The sequence below is a fragment of the Sorghum bicolor genome, chromosome 8 (assembly GCF_000003195.3).
Source record: "Sorghum bicolor cultivar BTx623 chromosome 8, Sorghum_bicolor_NCBIv3, whole genome shotgun sequence".
Lineage (NCBI taxonomy): Eukaryota > Viridiplantae > Streptophyta > Magnoliopsida > Poales > Poaceae > Sorghum > Sorghum bicolor.
This window is the reverse complement of record NC_012877.2, coordinates 52,715,849-52,733,537: the sequence shown is the minus strand read 5'-3', so window position 1 is coordinate 52,733,537 and position 17,689 is coordinate 52,715,849. Positions and strand designations below refer to the sequence as shown.

At 44.5% G+C, this 17,689-nt stretch overlaps 2 protein-coding genes and 1 pseudogene across 2 annotated transcripts; 1 reads left to right on the top strand and 2 right to left on the bottom strand.

The window, feature by feature from the left end:
- Positions 5,022-9,190, bottom strand: LOC8066297 (E3 ubiquitin-protein ligase MIEL1). Its single transcript, XM_002442208.2, has 12 exons — positions 9,035-9,190; positions 8,691-8,778; positions 7,750-7,794; positions 7,623-7,655; positions 7,468-7,545; positions 7,352-7,395; positions 7,233-7,273; positions 6,784-6,866; positions 6,626-6,717; positions 6,437-6,506; positions 6,062-6,100; positions 5,022-5,708 (listed from the first exon to the last, which is right to left on the bottom strand). The coding sequence occupies exons 1-12, from the start codon at positions 9,130-9,132 to the stop codon at positions 5,541-5,543; spliced, it is 879 nt and encodes a 292-aa protein (XP_002442253.1). The 5' UTR covers positions 9,133-9,190; the 3' UTR covers positions 5,022-5,540.
- Positions 11,127-15,471, bottom strand: LOC8067243 (annotated as a pseudogene).
- On the top strand, positions 14,141-16,937 carry LOC8067242 (rRNA-processing protein FYV7). Its single transcript, XM_002443251.2, has 3 exons — positions 14,141-14,420; positions 16,270-16,376; positions 16,521-16,937. Exons 1-3 carry the CDS (start codon positions 14,183-14,185, stop codon positions 16,797-16,799), a joined length of 624 nt encoding a protein of 207 aa, XP_002443296.1. The 5' UTR covers positions 14,141-14,182; the 3' UTR covers positions 16,800-16,937.

The window sequence follows — 17,689 nt, the reverse complement described above, 5'->3', positions numbered from 1 at the left end:
GAATATTGCAAATGTAGGCCATAAGAGCAACTCCAATAGTGTGGCTAAAATTAATTATTGTTTAACCATAACTTCTTAAAAAAAGAAGAGATCTACAACAGTCTTGTTATTTTACAAAGTCATATAGTTAGCGTCTGAAATAAGCCATATATAGCAACCAAAAATCAAGAAAAATCCAACTTCCTATTTTACAGAATTAGATAGCATATAGTTGGAGTCTACTTTTTACTATACAAATACTGAAATAGCATACACAATAAGAATAGTTAAGCTCTTGAAGTTGCTCTAAGCCCAGTAGAACAACTAATACAGGCAGTCCATGAACTCATCAGAAAGAAACCCCATCGACGGCATTCCTCTAGCGGCGGCAGCGGTCAGTGGTCTTTGTAGGCTCCCTCTCGGCTCTAGCCTATGGGCGTCCAGCCCTCCCCCTCAGCGCCTTTCTTATATACTGTTTGAAGCAATAGCAAGGTGGACACAAAGACCCCCACATCCATTTTGTATTCTTCAAAGTAAGAATTGTAGGTTTCTTTTTCTTCTTTTTTTTGTTACGTTCTGATTTTTTTAAAGAAATGTTGCATTGTGTTCTTGTAACATAGATAAAGAACTTATATATACTTTGATTATTACCGGGGGCGACACTAGGCTCACTTTGCCTGATGCCTTGTTAACATGATAAATAAATATTTTACCTAGCATATATTTTAAGAAAATTATATGTACTACTTGAGCTGTGCACCAGGATCAATTTTGTACTGGTTTTGTCCTTTATTACTATTGTACATATGCATTGAAAATTTTTTATACGTGGAATACCCGGCTGTAAAATGCTGGCTCCGCCACTGCCGGCGGCCCACAAAGATGAGCTCAAACGCCAATGCGTCGCGATGATGACGCAGGGCATCGTCTGCCGCAGCGACTCGGTGTTCTCATCGCCGGTCCTCCTCGTCAAGAAGGCGGACGGCGCATTTCTGCGTCGACTACAGGGCGTTGAACGCGCTCACGGTCAAGGATGTGTTCCTCATCCCCGTCGTGGACGAGCTACTCGACAAGCTCCACGGCGCGCGTTTCTTCACCAAGGCTAGACCTGCGTTCGGGGTATCACCAGGTCCGAATGCACCCGGAGGACGTACACAAGACGGCATTCCGCACACATGACGGACTCTACGAGTTCCTCGTCATGTCGTTCGGCCTCTGCAACGCGCCAGCGACATTCCAGTCCTTGATGAACGACGTCCTTCGACCATACTTACGTCGGTTCGTCCTTGTTTTCTTTGATGACATCCTAATATATAGTCACACTTGGGCGGACCACCTGCGACACTTCCGTGTCGTCCTCTACGAGCTGGCGCGCCACCACCTCTTCGTCAAGCACTCCAAGTGCTCCTTCGGCGCGTCCTCGGTCGGGTACCAGGGACACATCATCTCGGCGTCCGGCGTCGCCATGGACCCGGCCAAGGTCCAAGCTATCCGCGACTGGCCGGTTCCCCGGTCGGCACGGGCAGTGCGCGACTTCCTTGGCTTGGCCGGCTACTACAGGAAGTTCACCGTGGCTACCCCGCTCACGGCGCTCCTGAAAAAGGAGGGGTTTGCTTGGACCGATGCGGCAGCTGTCGCGTTCTGCGCCCTCAAGGAAGCTGTGACGACCGCCCCGATACTCACGTTGCCGGACTTCACTAAGCTGTTCGTCGTTGAGTGCGACGCCTCCTCCTACGTGTTTGGGGCCGTGCTCATCCAGGAGGGCCACCCCATCGCGTTCTTCAGCCGGCCAGTGGTGCCCCGACACCGCTCCCTCGCGGCGTATGAGCGAGAGCTCATCGGGCTCGTCCTTGCGGTGCGCCATTGGCGGCCATATCTGTGGGGCCGCAGCTTCGTCGTCAAGACGGACCACTACAGTTTGAAGTACCTCCTCGACCAACGCCTCGCCACGATTCTACAACACCACTGGGTGGGGAAACTCTTGGGCTTCGACTTCACCGTCGAATACAAGTCCGGTGCGACGAACACGGTGGCTGATGCCCTCTCACCGAGGGACACTGAGGAGGCCGAGCAGGGCGCGGTCTTGGCGGTTTCCGGACCCCGCTTCGATTTCATCAGTCGGCTCCGCCATGCTCAAGCCACAGACCCGGCGCTAGTGGCTGTCCATGATGAGATCACCACCGGGACGCGCACCATCTTCTACGACGGTCGACTCTACATCCCACCATCTTCACCACCGCTGCAGGAGATTGTATCCGCAATGCACGACGACGGACATGAGGGCGTCCAGCGTACCTGGCACCGCCTCCGCTGCGACTTCCACTTCCCCAACATGCGCACCGTGGTGCAGGACTTTGTGCGGGAGTGCGCCACATACCAAAGGTACAAGTCGGAACATCTACACCCGGCAGGCTTGCTCATGCCCTTGCCCGTCCCTACCATCGTCTTGGCGGATATCGGCCTCGACTTCATTGAAGCACTGGCCCGCGTCGACGGCAAATCGGTCATCCTCTCCGTCGTCGACCGCTTCAGCAAGTACTTCCACTTCATCGCCCTCGGCCACCCGTACACCATCGAGTCTGTGGCACAAGCGTTCTTCACCGACATCGTGCGTCTTCATGGTCCGCCTCAGTCCATCGTCTCCGACCACGATCCGGTCTTCACCTCCATCTTTTGGCGCGAGCTCATGCGCCTCATGGGGACGAAGCTGCACATGACCACTGCGTTCCACCCGCAGTCGGATGGCCAAACCGAGGCGGCCAACAAGGTGACCGTGATGTATTTGAGGTGCTTTACAGGTGACCGTCCCCGCCAGTGGCTTCAGTGGCTACCTTGGGCCGAGTACGTCTACAACACCGCGTACCATTTCTCGCTCCGCGAGACTCCGTTTCGGGTGGTCTACGGCCGTGACCCGCCGTCCATTCGCTCTTATGAGCCCGGTGAGACGTGAGTCGCTGCCGTAGCCCGGGACATGGAGGAACGTGACGCCTTCCTCGCCGACGTCCGCCATCGTCTGGAGCAAGCCCAAGCGGTGCAAAAGAAACATTACGACAAGCATCACCGGTAGGTGGCATATGTCGTCGGTGACTGGGCACTTCTCCGCCTCCGACACCGTGCAGCCGCCTCCATGCCGCGGGCGTCCTCGGGCAAACTCAAGGCACGATTCCTTGGGTCGTACCGCGTCACCGAAGTCATCAACGCCGTCGCCGTTCGCTTGGAGCTCCCTCCCCAGGCACGCCTCCACGACTTGTTCCATGTGGGCACACTGAAGAAGTTCGTGGGCACACCTCCTGCATCACCTCCACTGCTCCCCGACATCAAGCATGGCGCGGTTGTACCAGCTCTGGAGCGCGTCACTCAAGCTCGCCTCGCCCGCGGCGTTCGCCAGGTGCTGGTCTTTTGGAGGGGTGAACCGCCCTCGTCTGCCACATGGGAGGACCACGACAATTTCCGCGCCACATATCCAGACTTTCAGCTCGAGGACGAGCTGACTCTCCAAGGGGGAGAGATGTCATGTGGGGCAAGCCGTACGTCAGACCCCGGCGCAACCGCAACATCCACCGAGCTGAGGAACGCGCTGCGCGCGCACAAGAGGAAGAGGTCCAAGCGGGATTCGAAATTAGTGGCTAGGAAATATTAGTATTAGCTATTTTTGGTTAGTCCTAAACGAGAGATTGTTAGTTTCCCCTTCCGAAGCTGAGGAACGCGCCGCGCGCGCAAGAGGAAGAGGTCCAAGCGGGATTCGAAATTAGTGGCTAGGAAATATTAGTGTTAGCTATCTTTGGTTAGTCCTAAACTCAAGGTAGTTTCCCTTTCATGCAAGCCGGATGGCTATTTGTATTCCCAAACATTCCCGTTCCCGTGAGAGAATTAGGCAAGATCAATCAACCATACTCTCTCTTCCTCCCTTGAACATTCTCAAGCCCAAAAGCCGAGAGGGGCATAACCTCCGTTCTGGAAGACACGGCACGAGACTACGAGCTACGTAGTCGAGGGCCGGCTACCCTAGATCACCAGGCTCTTGACATTCAAGTACGTAGGTGTGCTTTGACAGATTGTGGTATCTATCAATTTGATGTGTATCCTAAATCACTTGTTAATATAAGCTCCTGAGGGCTTAACTTAGGCAGCGATGGTTAAAAAGAGGCACGTCATCTATCCGCAGAAAGAAAGAAAAAAGTGGTTTTCTATTGTCACAACAGAAGAAAAAAGAAAATTTGAGAAATCACTTATAGTTTATCACATATGGATTCATTAAGCTTCTCACAAGTTTGAGGCAGTGGCTGTGCGAAGGCAAGAAAGGCCTTGTTGAAATTTCCAGATTTATGTGATGTGCTAGTGCTACCATGCTGCAGCCGTTGGTAGGATCGACTTGCTTTCTGAAGTTCAGAGTAGGAAGCAGAAGCAGGGTTGTGCTCAAATCCATGAGCTGAACGTCTTGTGCTGTTCATCAGTAACGCAGTGTATGAAAGGCTGGGCAATAGAGATTGAAGATTGGCTCAAATACACTCTATCCAAACATGTACAATCATGAATGCTGGGCAGTAGAGATTGAAGATTGGCTCACGAATCTGGTAGCAGGGCACAGACGCATAATAATGGCCAAAACAACAGATAATAGCTTATGCATTTTTCACCTTTTCAGTTCACAGCGGAAGAGGCAGCAAGCAGGCCGCATGCAGCTCCATGGCCATGGCGCACTGAAAGCCTGAACTGGATGCATCGCAATCAGCAATCCGAGAAACTGCTGGACTGAACCTTAGCAATGGCAGGGTCGGCAATCCTGCCAAGTTGCCACATGAAAGAGCAAGTAAGGGAAGCAGGGAGGGCGCTTACGTACCTTTGGTGAAGACGACCAGAGCACATGTACCTTGGTGAAGACGGCCAGAGCACGCGGTGGCAGGTCGGTGGCCGGCGGCGAGGTCTGCAGCGGCAGTGTCCCTCCATCCAACAGAGCATTAGCCACGGGCAGGTTGAATTTGCGGTCGGCAGGTCCACCTGTCATCGACTGTGGTGATTTTCCACAGCATGCCATCAATAAATATTTCTATTATAAGATTTTATTTATTCATTGCAAGTGTGTAATGCCATTACAATTTCACTGCACACTTTGGGGGTCCCTGACAGATCATCAGAAAACCCAAACGCAATATTTAGTGCTACTGAGCAGCACGGCAATTCAGGAACAGTTCACCACACGCACATACACACAGACCAGGCATCATCAGTCAGGGGTACCCCGTACCCATCTTCTGCTATATAGCTTACAGTAAGTATGCGATTCATAACATGCTGGGTTTTCACCCACGGTGATACAATCACGACTGGCTGCGACCAAGATCCAACAAACATCTACGCTGGCCATGTGGGTTAACCCAGCAATGCCGAAGCTGGAATTTCCCACGACAGCCAAGACTCATGGATTGAGTCGAATCTTGACAAAACGAGGGCAAATAAATGGCTGGGAGTCTTCAAGTTTGGCAGGCACGCACGCCGCAAAACAATGTTCCTTCTTCATTTCTTCTGTCGTATTGGTTCTGGCACCACTGGTTTTCTCTTCTCTACATGTTGTTGTCGGATGAGTCTGTCGAAGGTGAGCTGCTTCCCGATGAATCTGCAGGGCGCGATGTTGATCGGGTGTTGTACGAGCTGCAGTGGCTGCACTTGTGGCCGATCACATGGAAGTTCACCTCTGAGACCTTGTTGCAGTCGTTGCAAAGCACCCAAATCTGCCATTTTTTTCACGCAGAGGACAAAATCATTATTAGTTACATCGAATGAACCGGCATGGCAATATTATCTTCTGATCTATTCAAATGGCTAGCCAAAAATAGAACAGAACGTCAACATAAGGGAGCTCCCTCCTTTAGGATGTTTATTATTCCACTAGCATAGATGATTCATCAGCATAAGAAGACTGCAGAGAGGTTTTGTAGGTAGGTTATGGAAAATGCCATTCAGTGAAGGTTTCTAATTTACATACCAATAACTAAGTTATGAACTTATTATCCTTGGGTTAATAATGTACTAAGCTAGCTGGGAGTTGGGCTGCATAGGTACACCAGAAAGGAATGAAGAATACCTTGTACCGATATACAGGAGGCATGATTGTGGCTTCGATCTACAAAAAGACAAGGAGCTAGCCATCAGTCATTCAGCAAGCACCAGGAAACACCATAATATAGTTGCCCAGAACAAAACAAATTCAGCACAAAAGTATATTTCTGGAGTGACATGTCCAACCAAAATGCTATTATACTATTTTTACTATATCATATCATCTGCAAAGAGTGTCTCCTGATTGCTGAAAGGCTTGTTTTTCTTACACTGCTTCCAGATTATTTCCGGTAATAGACAGGAACACACATCTTAGTAGAATTCTGAATCTTAAATTACAACCAAAGATTGTTTCTCTGTCAGTATACAAGATTCTAGCAGTGAAAAAGATATATGATACCTCTTGATCCAACATCTCCCAATGACGTGTCATATCAAGAGCTGTTTTAGAGCATATTGGACAAGTGTATCTGTAGCATCAAACACCAATAGAAGTTACATAAACAAAACTGTGTCAAAGAGTAGGTTCAAAGAATGAAAATGAAGTATCAATATAATTCTATATTAACAAAAAGGTGTAGAGATTTACTTGTTATGCTCCACCATCTCTTCAAAACATGTCAAGTGCATTGTGTGTCCACAGTTAAGAACTCTTGTTCCTTGTAATGAGTCAAATAGATACTGCAGACATAGTCCCGGTTATAATATCTAGATAGCTTCAGAAGCAGCGCAAGCTATGGATGTTACCTCATAACAGATTGGGCAATTCTGCCTCATTGAGTTCTCCACGCACCGATGGTTATCACGCAGTTCAACAGAATAGCAAGACCCTGTGCATTGCAGAAAAAGAAAAGAGAGATATAAAACATAAGCATTACCACACAAAGAATAGGCACATGCGAGTTTTACCAGTGAATATAAAATTTAGAATGTTGTTTCTTTGTTGCTGAATTTCAATCACCCTAGATGGTTAATAATCATTTATATTGATACCATTGCAGGCTTCAACTTGGGGGTATGAAAATTTCTCATTAGAGACAAAAAGTTGACAGAAAATTTTCACTGTTGCATATGTAAGAACATTCAACTCAAAATCACCACTGCTGCGTATGGAAAAACATTGAATCACCACCATGGAGTATGGAAGAACATTCAACTCAAAATCACATAATCAAATTGGTTGAAGCAAAGCATACCACACTTTACACAGTGGAAGAATTTTTCCTTGCCACCAACCCTGGTTGAATTAAGTGAGAAACCTGCTCAGAAATCAGCTTAATAATTTATACATTGGTGAAAGTTTCTTTGTGCTCACCTGCATATGCCACAATCATTGCAATGGTACTGCCCTTTCCCTATCTGTAAAAGAGCAACATGCATCAGTTTAAATGGTACAAAGCAAATACAAAAACAATGAAACTTAAAACTTACATCATCATCATAAAATTTGCATATATCACAGAAGTACTCTCCCATATTGACTCCACAGCTTATGCACACTTGTGACACCTAAACAGCAAAAATGAAGTTTCAGTTTAAGCACAATAACCCTTACATGACATGAGCACTGAATAAATAAGTCATACCGGCTGTTCTGTTTCACAGAGTAGGCAAACTACCTGCAGGAATGAACAGAGTTACTCTTCCACATTTGCTGAACATAGTAAAGTCAATTAATTAATTCTAGAAAGTAGAAAAACATGGAAGGCTTACTTTTTTAACATCCTGACGAACTATTGTATGCCGATCTCCAGAAGCCTACAGTGAAGAAAGAACCAACAGAGTTCACATTTTTTTTAAAAGAACAAGAAGTGCCCTAGCATTAGTTGTTCTTTGCATATAGTGCCAAAACCAGATGGTTCAATTTTAGAAGGCACAATTTCATACACCCATTATGTTTCATTGCTCCAAAAATGACTAAAGGCACAATTTAAGAAATCTACTATAAAGTTCCCATTCCAGAGTGCCAAAACCAGACGGTTCGATTTTACAAGGCACAATGTCATCATCCATTATGTTTCATTGCTCCAAAAATCACTAAAGGCACAATTTCATACACCCGTTATGTTTCATTGCTCCAGAATGACTAAAGGCACAATTTCAAAAATCTGCTATCAAGTTCCCAATCCAGGAACCACAGATTCATATATGTAATCTGCTAAGGAGATTGTTTCATGTTTCACAATTTATTGCCCGAACACTTCTGTACGCCGCAAAGATTACTGGCATTGAATTCCATAATTTAACCAAAATGAACACAGTCAACATCTAAGAGTAACAAAAGTATAGAGCCAAACTATTGACCTTTCAGGTGCAAATGTAATAGCTATGCCTATACAATCCCCCTTGGTGCAAACAAAAATGCATGCCAATGTGCTAGCTAATTGTCAAGCACGACATAAGGTTCCACAAGCTGCCAAACTACTCTCTCCATTCCAAACTATAAGTCATTTTGGCTTTTTCTACATATATATTGATTATACTATATATCTAGACACAGTGTTATGTAGTAGGTGCATAGCAAAAGTTACATACATAGTAAAGCCAAAAACGATTTACACTTTGAAACCGAGAGAGCACTCTTCTACTTACTCCATAAAAAAAGCCACACGATACTAGCCTCTGAGGAAAAAGGGGGAGAGGCACTAGCTCACCGTAGCCTCGTTGTGGCAGTGGCGGCAGGGGAACACCTGGTTGCAGCACGGCGCCACGATCTTGCACCTGCGCCGGTAATGCTCGCACCTGCGGCGACGAGCAAAATTTCTGACGTGAGCAGATGATTAAGCATACCTTGGATCCGGAAAAAAAAAACAAAGGGTGAGAACGAGCAAAAATCAGGCAGCCACACGAAACCGAACATAGCAGATCAGCCAGCCACGTAGCGCAGAGCGATTCGGCACCGGAAGGAGCGAATCGAATATTCCGTCGTCGGAAGCAAGCAAGGGGAGCACGAATTAGGAAGGATTCAAGGCGCGCGCGCGCGCGCGCGCTCGCTCACCCGTGCTCCATCTTGCCGACGTCGCGGCGGTGGTCCACCGCCTCCCCGTCGCGGGCCGCGACGACGTCGTTGTCGCCGAGGAACTGCGCTCCCCCCATCCCCGGCGGCGGCGGCGACGGCGGCGGAGAGGAGGGTGGCAGGGATGTAAATAGCGAGGGCGGTCAGGGGCCTCCAGGTAAAATGCCGTGATAAAGGGAGTGCGGAGGCGCTTCCTTTTGGTCCATCCAGGATGAGTTAAAGCGACGTCATGGACATGGACTTCTTTTCATGGAGCCTCGTGCTGGGCCCACCGCTTTCATTGCTAACTGTGCCAGCCCGTCTGCCAGTCTCTTATATTTATTTTATTAGGACTTGTTTGGCACAGCTCAACTTCACTAGTAAAGCTGTTTTTTTTAGAAAATAGCTTCATGAGTGACTTTCTAGATGAAGCTGAACTGTTTTGGAAAAAGTGTTTAGCAAAATAACTTCACCAACTACTTCATACATAGTTGAGAGAGAGAAATGAGAGAGAAGCTGCAATAAGCTACTTTTTTCCAGCTTCATCCAACTTATGTATTTGTGAGAGGAGGGGAAAAACAGCTTCACCCATGAAGCTGTTTTGGAAATAAGTGTTTGGCAAAAAAAAAACAGCTCACAACAGCTCATGAAGCTGTTGTGAGCTGTACCAAACAGGCCCTTACATGAAGAAATGGATTAAAAAGGATGTAGTCAGATTCGCATCAATCCACATGTGTTGGGGTGGATTGGAGTGAAACTTGAACTAAATTCCACCCTAATCCACTCCGACACATGTAGATTGAGGTGAATCCGAAAACATCCAAACAAGGCCTAAAGTGTTACTACGTTTAGTAAAATCCAGCAAACTCTGTGTTTTTTCCTTCATCCTTCGTATTGCCATTGTGTATGTCTGTACTCTCTCCGTCCTAAATTATAAAATATTTAACTTTTTTTAATCTTAAATTTCATCACTTATTTTATTCAAAAAAATTATATAAATATAGTTAAATTTAAGTTACTTTAAAAAAACTTTTATTAATAAATCAAACCACAACAAAAAAAAAGTAATATTTTGGGTAAATTTTTAAATAAAATATGTGGTTAAATTTGATGTTAAAAAAGTAAAATATTTTATAATTTGAGATGAATTGAGTATTGTTTGTTTTTGATGCGTTGGTGTTGTCACAAGGGGATGAAGAATAAGATACTCCTTGTGAATTGAGTATAGGATAAGGAGATGAGATGAGATGCACAACGGCATGGGTCGCACGCATACAAATCACCGGCCTAGTCGTCATCGCCACATATTTTGGCTTCAGCCTCCTCCAGCTGCTGTTCTTTATACTCCATCTCCATTTGATTTTATACTTTGCTTGCACTCTCCGTTCTACTCAATTTAATCTATGGAACTAGATAAAGAAAAATATTAATATTGTTAGTTCTGTCAATGATATCTCCAAGGATGGACTTATAAATCAGATCTTGGTTGGATGTGCAGTCAACAATGCGGTGAACATGATCTGTACGATATCATATTATTGATTATTATTCAGGCTGGACACACTCACTCTAAGACATCTAGGTATCGGCTATAACAATGAACAGCTAAAAAATTAATGGGGAAGTAAGATGTGAGCTCTCGCTGTGTCGAAACACGAATGTTTACTGTTTACAATTAGGGTTGACGGGTAAGGCTCTGAGCCATTCAGTTTTGTTTCACGCGTGCTGTAACAAGCAATGCTCTTTTTTCAGATTCAAAACCACTGATCTACCATGCATGCACTCACAAGGCCATAAGTTTTGTTCGAGCAGAATGACAGAAGCAAAATACTAAGAATGATTTAGCAGAACTTGCCGTTAACAAACACTGCAAGAGGTGGACGCTATATTAAAACAGAAGGTGGAGCATCATCAGAAGTCTCATCCACAACTCCATTTGCTAGTTGTGACAAAGCCAACAGATGGCATCACAACCCAACGGTGTGAATCCAAAATGACCTAGCATTACAGTCTCAGTAAGATGTTATACCAATAACGTTGTAAGACGCAGAGCCCAAAGAACTAGAAAGTTTGTTCAAAAGCTCAAACAGCACAGTAAATTGAATCCAGTTTATATATAATCTAGACCTAAACAGTTTATAAATTATAAATTATAATTGATCTAGAACTAATCTAGTTTATGATTGATCTAGACCTAAACAGCACAGTAAACATGCATAATGGTTGCAGAAGACTGCATAACCGGAAACTTTTCAACCACAGTATTCATATTCTTTGAGAACAAATTTAGATCTGCACTGCAAAATGCAGATAATAGCAACAATAATATCCCCTTTAGAGTCACTAATAATGTTCTATAATTTAAACACCAATTACTTTTCAAAGATTGGTGGAAGGAGGCCACGAAAATCCAATCCAATCCGACTAAGCCAAGACTTATTGCACAATACTGCAACATGAAAGTGTATCAAATTTAAGAATGAAACCATAATCGAGATAGAAAAAGGTTCAGAAAACATTCCTTACCATGCATTGTTGAAGAACGTTGGACAAAGACCCACCTTCTGTTATGTTTGGTAACATAACTTGGAGAGTGGTGAGGTGACTACTAACTTGTTTCATTGCCCAGCTGAAAAGGAGCCCACCGCCATAGTTCTCATCATTTCCAGATTTATCATTGTTGAATATTGCTTGATATTGATTAATAGCATCAAATAGATGTACCCTGCGGAAGTCCCATGCCTTTGAGGCAATCATAAACATTCCTTTCGTCCAGATCTTCAAGAATCCCAGAAAGCCAAGCTTCCCTGCACCTCTGGAACGAGAAATTATATCAGGGTTAGAAGATGAAGATGCTCAAATCATATTGTCCAGAAAATTTGACTGCACGATATAAGAAAGTAAGATGAGAAATATCATTACAAAAAATTCTGCATTGTTATTAAAGAGAATACATGAGCACTACTGCAAGTCAAATATACTTGCAGACATAGCAGAAACTCCCCACCATTATAAATTGAACCCAAAACAAGCAGAAGGAAAAGCAAAGTATCTCTTGAAGCCTACTCACACAAAGAAATTTACATGAAAGAAATCAGAATACCTGTAAGCACAAGTCTGACTTACTGGCAGTTCCAATTCGACGCACATACATGTGCTACAATATGGAGGTACTCAGGTAACTGTAGAAAATAAAATTTCTGTGTTAGATACATTTGTGCTTAGATGGATGAGTCAAGCAATTTGGGGGTGAGACGAGAGTATTGTATATAACAAAGAACTAAGATACACACATAACATAATCTCTACAATTCAAAATGGTCATAAATAACCCTTATTACATTAGCATATTCACCTGAATATTTGATCGAAGTTTCTGGAGAAGCTGTGAAATTAATGATTGCACTGCTTGACTTCAGCAGCTAATCCTGGGATAAAAGATACACTTCAATTGGAAAAAGTAAATGATTAATATAACAGCAAATGTCAAGATCTGCGATAGCAATTATGTTCCGCAACTTACTCAGGATGCAACTTCGAGGTTTTGCTTACAAAAGCTTCTAGATCAAGTGCTTTGTCATAGTTACCATTCCGTATACACCTACAGGAATAAGCTTACCGATTGCCATGCATAATTCAGCAACAATATAACAGTTGACGCTATGCATTACTGAAAAGAAAATGAGTATAGCAATAGCAAACAACTGAAACAAGAACTGAAGAGACAAGGGAATGGTAAGATAAAAGTTGCATACATGTCCATCAACTGTGGGATTTCAAGAAAGTCAAGCAATGCAATATTGTTTGGCTAGTAATGTTTGATTTAGCTTCCTCTCCTCCAAAATTTATTGTGCAGACTCAACAAACTCAGTGCAGCCAGATGTTAAATTTGGTATCTCTATCGACAATGGTGCATAAAAAACAATGATTAAACACTTCACATCATTCCTTCCGATGAAGCGTGAATCACAGAAATATATAATGTTAGAGTACCACGTAGAAAGGAAAAAAGGCAGGATAATAATAAACACGTAATCGATTTCACCCGCTCCCTTCCAGTAGTGCTAGACTGAAATGAAGCAATCATCAAGGCTTCCACGAATTCCAATGTTATATTGTCATTGAGAAACAGAAACCTTGTTTCAGCATATAAACATGGTAAGGATGTTTTGACAATTTAATACAGTATGACAGTATCTATCCAACAAATATCTGTGATGGGTAAAACCTTTAAATTTGTATTGATCCTTTCATGAAGTTTGTTTAAACATATCGTTGGCCATACCAGGTGCTAAAGGCCATCTAATTGACATCCTACTGTTTTAAGGGTACTTCTGTTATGACACACACATTTGAAGATACTGACATTGTATGTTTTCACCAATAATTAGGCTAACTATATGATGGCTTAGCTACACAAAAGTGGTTCCAGTAGATTCAGATTTTGACCTACATCTAATCAAATGATCATGACATTGTGATCAATAACAATACATTGCAAAGTTCAACTAAAAAATGACCAAACTGCGTAGCAGAATTGCATTTCCCCTCAAGAGGCAACAACATCTCTGGGGTGCAACGATAACAAGATCTACTTGCTACTAGTAGCATAAAGCGGTATTGTTCAATCCCTCCACCAGCATTCATCCGATCAGTTGACTTTTCATATGACTGCACAAGACCTACTTACTGATCCACATGGAGCAACAAGTTCTAGGGGGGGGGGGCAGACAGACAGTAGAAGCAAACGGAAGTGGGCAGTGATAAGGGAAACAGAGAGGGAAAGGGAAATGCAAAGAGAGGAGCTCGGCTCATACCCCTCTGATCCCATTCCATCGGGAAGGGGACGTGACCGTGGCCGGGATCAGTGCTCCGGCGCTGACCTCGCGAACTCCGCCGCCACCACGCTCCCTCCTCTCTGTCCCCACCGGCGTGCGTGGCAAGTGCGGTGTGGGGCGGCGCCGCCGCCGAGGCCCAGGTGCGGAGGTGCTTGGGCGACATGCGGACCCATAAAGCGAACGGCCCAATTATTCGACCTAAATAGCTCAAAGCCCACATTTCGGCCCAAAGGGCCCATGATCTGTCAAGAAAGCAAGTGGAAGCCGATGGGCTCCAGAACGCCAACGCCGCTAGGGTTTCTTGCACGCGCAGATGAAGCGGCAGCCACCACACGCTCGCGGCGGCGGCGGCGGCGGCGACGCGCCGGTCGGCGAGGGCGGAAGCGGAAGCGGCGGAGGGTTTAAGAAGGGGAAGGGACAAGGGAGGTGGGGCGGCGGGAGTCGGAGGCGGAACGAGCAGCGGCTGGGCGTCGGCGGCGGCGGGGCGCTATCCCTCGCTGCATTCGCCAGCGCCAAGTCCCGGAGCACCGGCTACAACCCGGCCCTTATCAGTGAGTACCACCACCTTCACGAGCTTACTGGGCGCAGTTTGGAGCATGGATTAGCTAGGTAGCAACCGCTGCCGTGTGCTTTGCACTTGGGTCTGCTTTTTTTTCCCTCGTAAACTTGCTAGCATGATCCATGGATCGTCGCGTTAATTCTTATGGCTGATTGTGTCGGTGAGGCATTTGGCTGAATTTACTGGAAATCGTTCAGTTCTGAGGTTTAGAGGAGTTTGAGAATGATAATATGCTCGCAGCTGACAATTAATCTGCTCGTCTCGGGGAGGCATTTGACTGAATTTACTTCAACTCTCACTCATGCTGGGGGTTTAGATAAAGTCGAGAATGATGCTACACATGGTCACACATTCTTCCTTTGCTAATGTAGTTCTGCTGTTATAATTTAGACAACTGAATGATGCATCAGAGATTAGATAGACGAAATAAGTTGTCAACGAAATCTCATTGTATGGGATCTAGTTTCATGTACTTGATGGTTTCAGTTGAATATGAATCCATACTTGGGTCTTATTACCTTGTGAAAGAAATGCATTCCAATTTTGCTCGGGAGAATTGCAAAAAATGTCCATTATTACTTGTATCTATACCTAATATTAAAACGAGACTCCCCAGAAATTTCATCCATCAGTCCAACCATTCATTGGCCCAACTACCCGCCCACCCGAACGGCACATACAGTGTCCAGGACATATTCGTCAATCTGCTCACAGAACTGTCTCCATGAGGCGTGTGCCATGGTGAACTGGCGGTTGCAGATGCCAACAGTGCGAATGACCTGCGGCGCTGGCAGGTCTAACTGTCAAAGTCGGTGGGTGTGTGGAATTCGCAGTCGCCATCGAGAAGTTCCAGGAAGAGGTTCGCCAGGGTCTTAGACCCCGTGTAGAGGCCTAGAACTAGAAGTAGAGTGTCTTGGAAGGTAGACATGGCCAGTGTTCCTCTGGAGTCCAGCAGTGGGCGTGGGTGTCATGGCAGCTGCAACATCGCTGGGACCTCTGGTTGCTGCCGCGCTCACTGGAACACCTCCGCACTGGAGAGTCATTGTGCGTTGGAGCTCACAAACTGTGTTGTTCCCTCTAACGGTGCATCTGCCACTCCACCGTGGGAGAAGATGAAGGGAGAGGGAGAGGGTTGAAACCTCGGCCAAGTCCACAGCAAGCATGCAGACGGGAGAAGAGATAAGGGTTGAGAGCGTCTGAATTTTTTATTCCAAGTAGCGGCGGAGAGATGTGAAGGCAACAACTTAAGTTAGTGGGTATTCATAATTGTCTCATTGTTTCATGTGCAAAGAAGGATTCTCAGTTTGTAGTAGTGGCAAAATGCCTTTCTGGAAATTCACGCCTTCTCTCATCATTGTGGGAATTAGTTGGACCAATGCAGAATTATCTTAAAACCTGTGTGTGGGTCCAACTCATCTAGTCATCTCTAACTTGTTTGAGAGTTACCACATACTTTTCTTTTGATATTAGATATCAAATTATTACCAGATGTATAATTGCAAGGTACAACATATTTGGAAAGGTGCAGTTTTGTATCTCCTGTGACCATGTCTATACTGTATTTTACATACAATATATAAATTGAGGTTTATTGCATTAGAGCTGCGTAATTATATTTTCCCTGTTGCATCGCACATGCACATTTGATTAAAGGATAGACAGAGCAGTCATGGTGTTTAAAGGTTATAGTAGACGAACCTCAATAGTTGACACTTGGAGGTTTTAAATACACACTAATATACGTGTTTTCAAAGTTCTCTGTCAAATTATTTCGAGTTCCTGTCAGTACTATTTTAATTTGTTTCCAAATATATTCATGAAACCATTGCTCTAATTTGCAGAGAAGCAAAGGGAGTTCTACAAGAATGCTAAATTAATTAGCAAGTACAAAAAGACAAAGAAGCAACAAAGTCAGTCAAACAACCGTCCAGAAATTCCAATCCATGAGGTAATTCTGCTTACAGTGATAGGAGTTAGGCCAAAATGTTAGTTGTAATGTGTTTCAGTCATCTGTTTTTTGACTATCAAAACAGCACAACTGTTCTGTATCTTCAGAGACAAGTCAGCTCATTTTTTATGTGATTCCATGCAGGATGGTGGTGACACTGCCCAAGATGTGCCAAAGGCACATCATAAAGGGAAGAAGCGCATTGCGCATAGTTTGAAGGAAGAGTATGAGAAGAAATGCGCAGAGGATGAGAAAGCTAAGAAAGAGCGGGATGCAGAAATTCAGGCGAAGAGGGAACATCGGGAGAAGTCTGAGGCAAAGCGGAAAGAACTGAGGGAGAAGATGTTCAAGAAGACAAGGTCTGGACAACCTGTGATGAGATACCGGATCGAGCATCTCTTGGAGACTGCATTAAGCAAATAACACAATACCACCATGGCCTTATAAGATCAAAGTGTGCTAGCAAATTTTGTAGTTCCGTGCAAGTGCAACCATTTGTTTGTTGTAACTGACTTCTGTCACTTCATGATTGTATATATATCTTTGGATTTGATCATCTCACTCCGGAGTTCTCTGCTGCTGGTACTGTGTGCTTACACTTTTGCAGGTATGTAATATGATCTGAGGGGACCTGACTGCGCAAAAACAAACAAGCCTTGATTCCATTAAGTATCAGTTTTAAGCTGAGCAAATGGGCTTCTGACTCTGCTGATGTTCCATGTCTTTCTTTGTGAATTGTGATTGTGAGAGAAGTACAAATCCAGCTAGGTGTGTTTGGTTTTCATAATATAGCCTAACCACCATACAGAGAATAGACATTAGCAAAGAAGTGGGCCATTAGTATGTACTTTCATGTTTCCTGTTGACATAATGAATGGCAGTTGTAAATTTTTGCATGCCTATGGTTGAGGAAACAGTGGATGGATGCATGCCTATGATTGAGAAAACAGTGGATGGAGAGGTTGGATGATCATGGTGTTTTGTTTCATTATTCAAAATGAACCAAAACGTATAATTCTTTGAGATGAAAGGGAAAAAACACCTCTGGACGGGCTCCACCTTTATACACTCGAAAAAAATTTGCATTTTAGATAGAACTAAATATAACTATGAAAATTTTTGTATTTTATATTTTAGTAGCAAAAAATACTCGTGCGTTGTAACGGGAGAAAAAAAAAGCTATCAAATCTATATCTATATCTCTATTACCTAATCTTTCTCTAATATACAATTATGAAAATTTTAGTTCACCAGAAATCCATTTTTTGTCTGTCTCCCTCTAACTACCGAACAATACAGAGTTTCTTTCGTCC

Coding starts and splice junctions, on each gene's coding strand:
- LOC8066297 (XM_002442208.2), bottom strand. CDS start 9,132: ATGGGGGGAGCGCAGTTCCTCGGCGACAACGACGTCGTCGCGGCCCGC. Junction 7,795..8,690: donor ACTGCCACAACGAGGCTACG/GTGAGCTAGTGC, acceptor TCTTCACTGTAG/GCTTCTGGAGATCGGCATAC. Junction 7,546..7,622: donor TCTGTGAAACAGAACAGCCG/GTATGACTTATT, acceptor TTTGCTGTTTAG/GTGTCACAAGTGTGCATAAG.
- LOC8067242 (XM_002443251.2), top strand. CDS start 14,183: ATGAAGCGGCAGCCACCACACGCTCGCGGCGGCGGCGGCGGCGGCGAC. Junction 14,421..16,269: donor CTACAACCCGGCCCTTATCA/GTGAGTACCACC, acceptor TCTAATTTGCAG/AGAAGCAAAGGGAGTTCTAC. Junction 16,377..16,520: donor CAGAAATTCCAATCCATGAG/GTAATTCTGCTT, acceptor GATTCCATGCAG/GATGGTGGTGACACTGCCCA.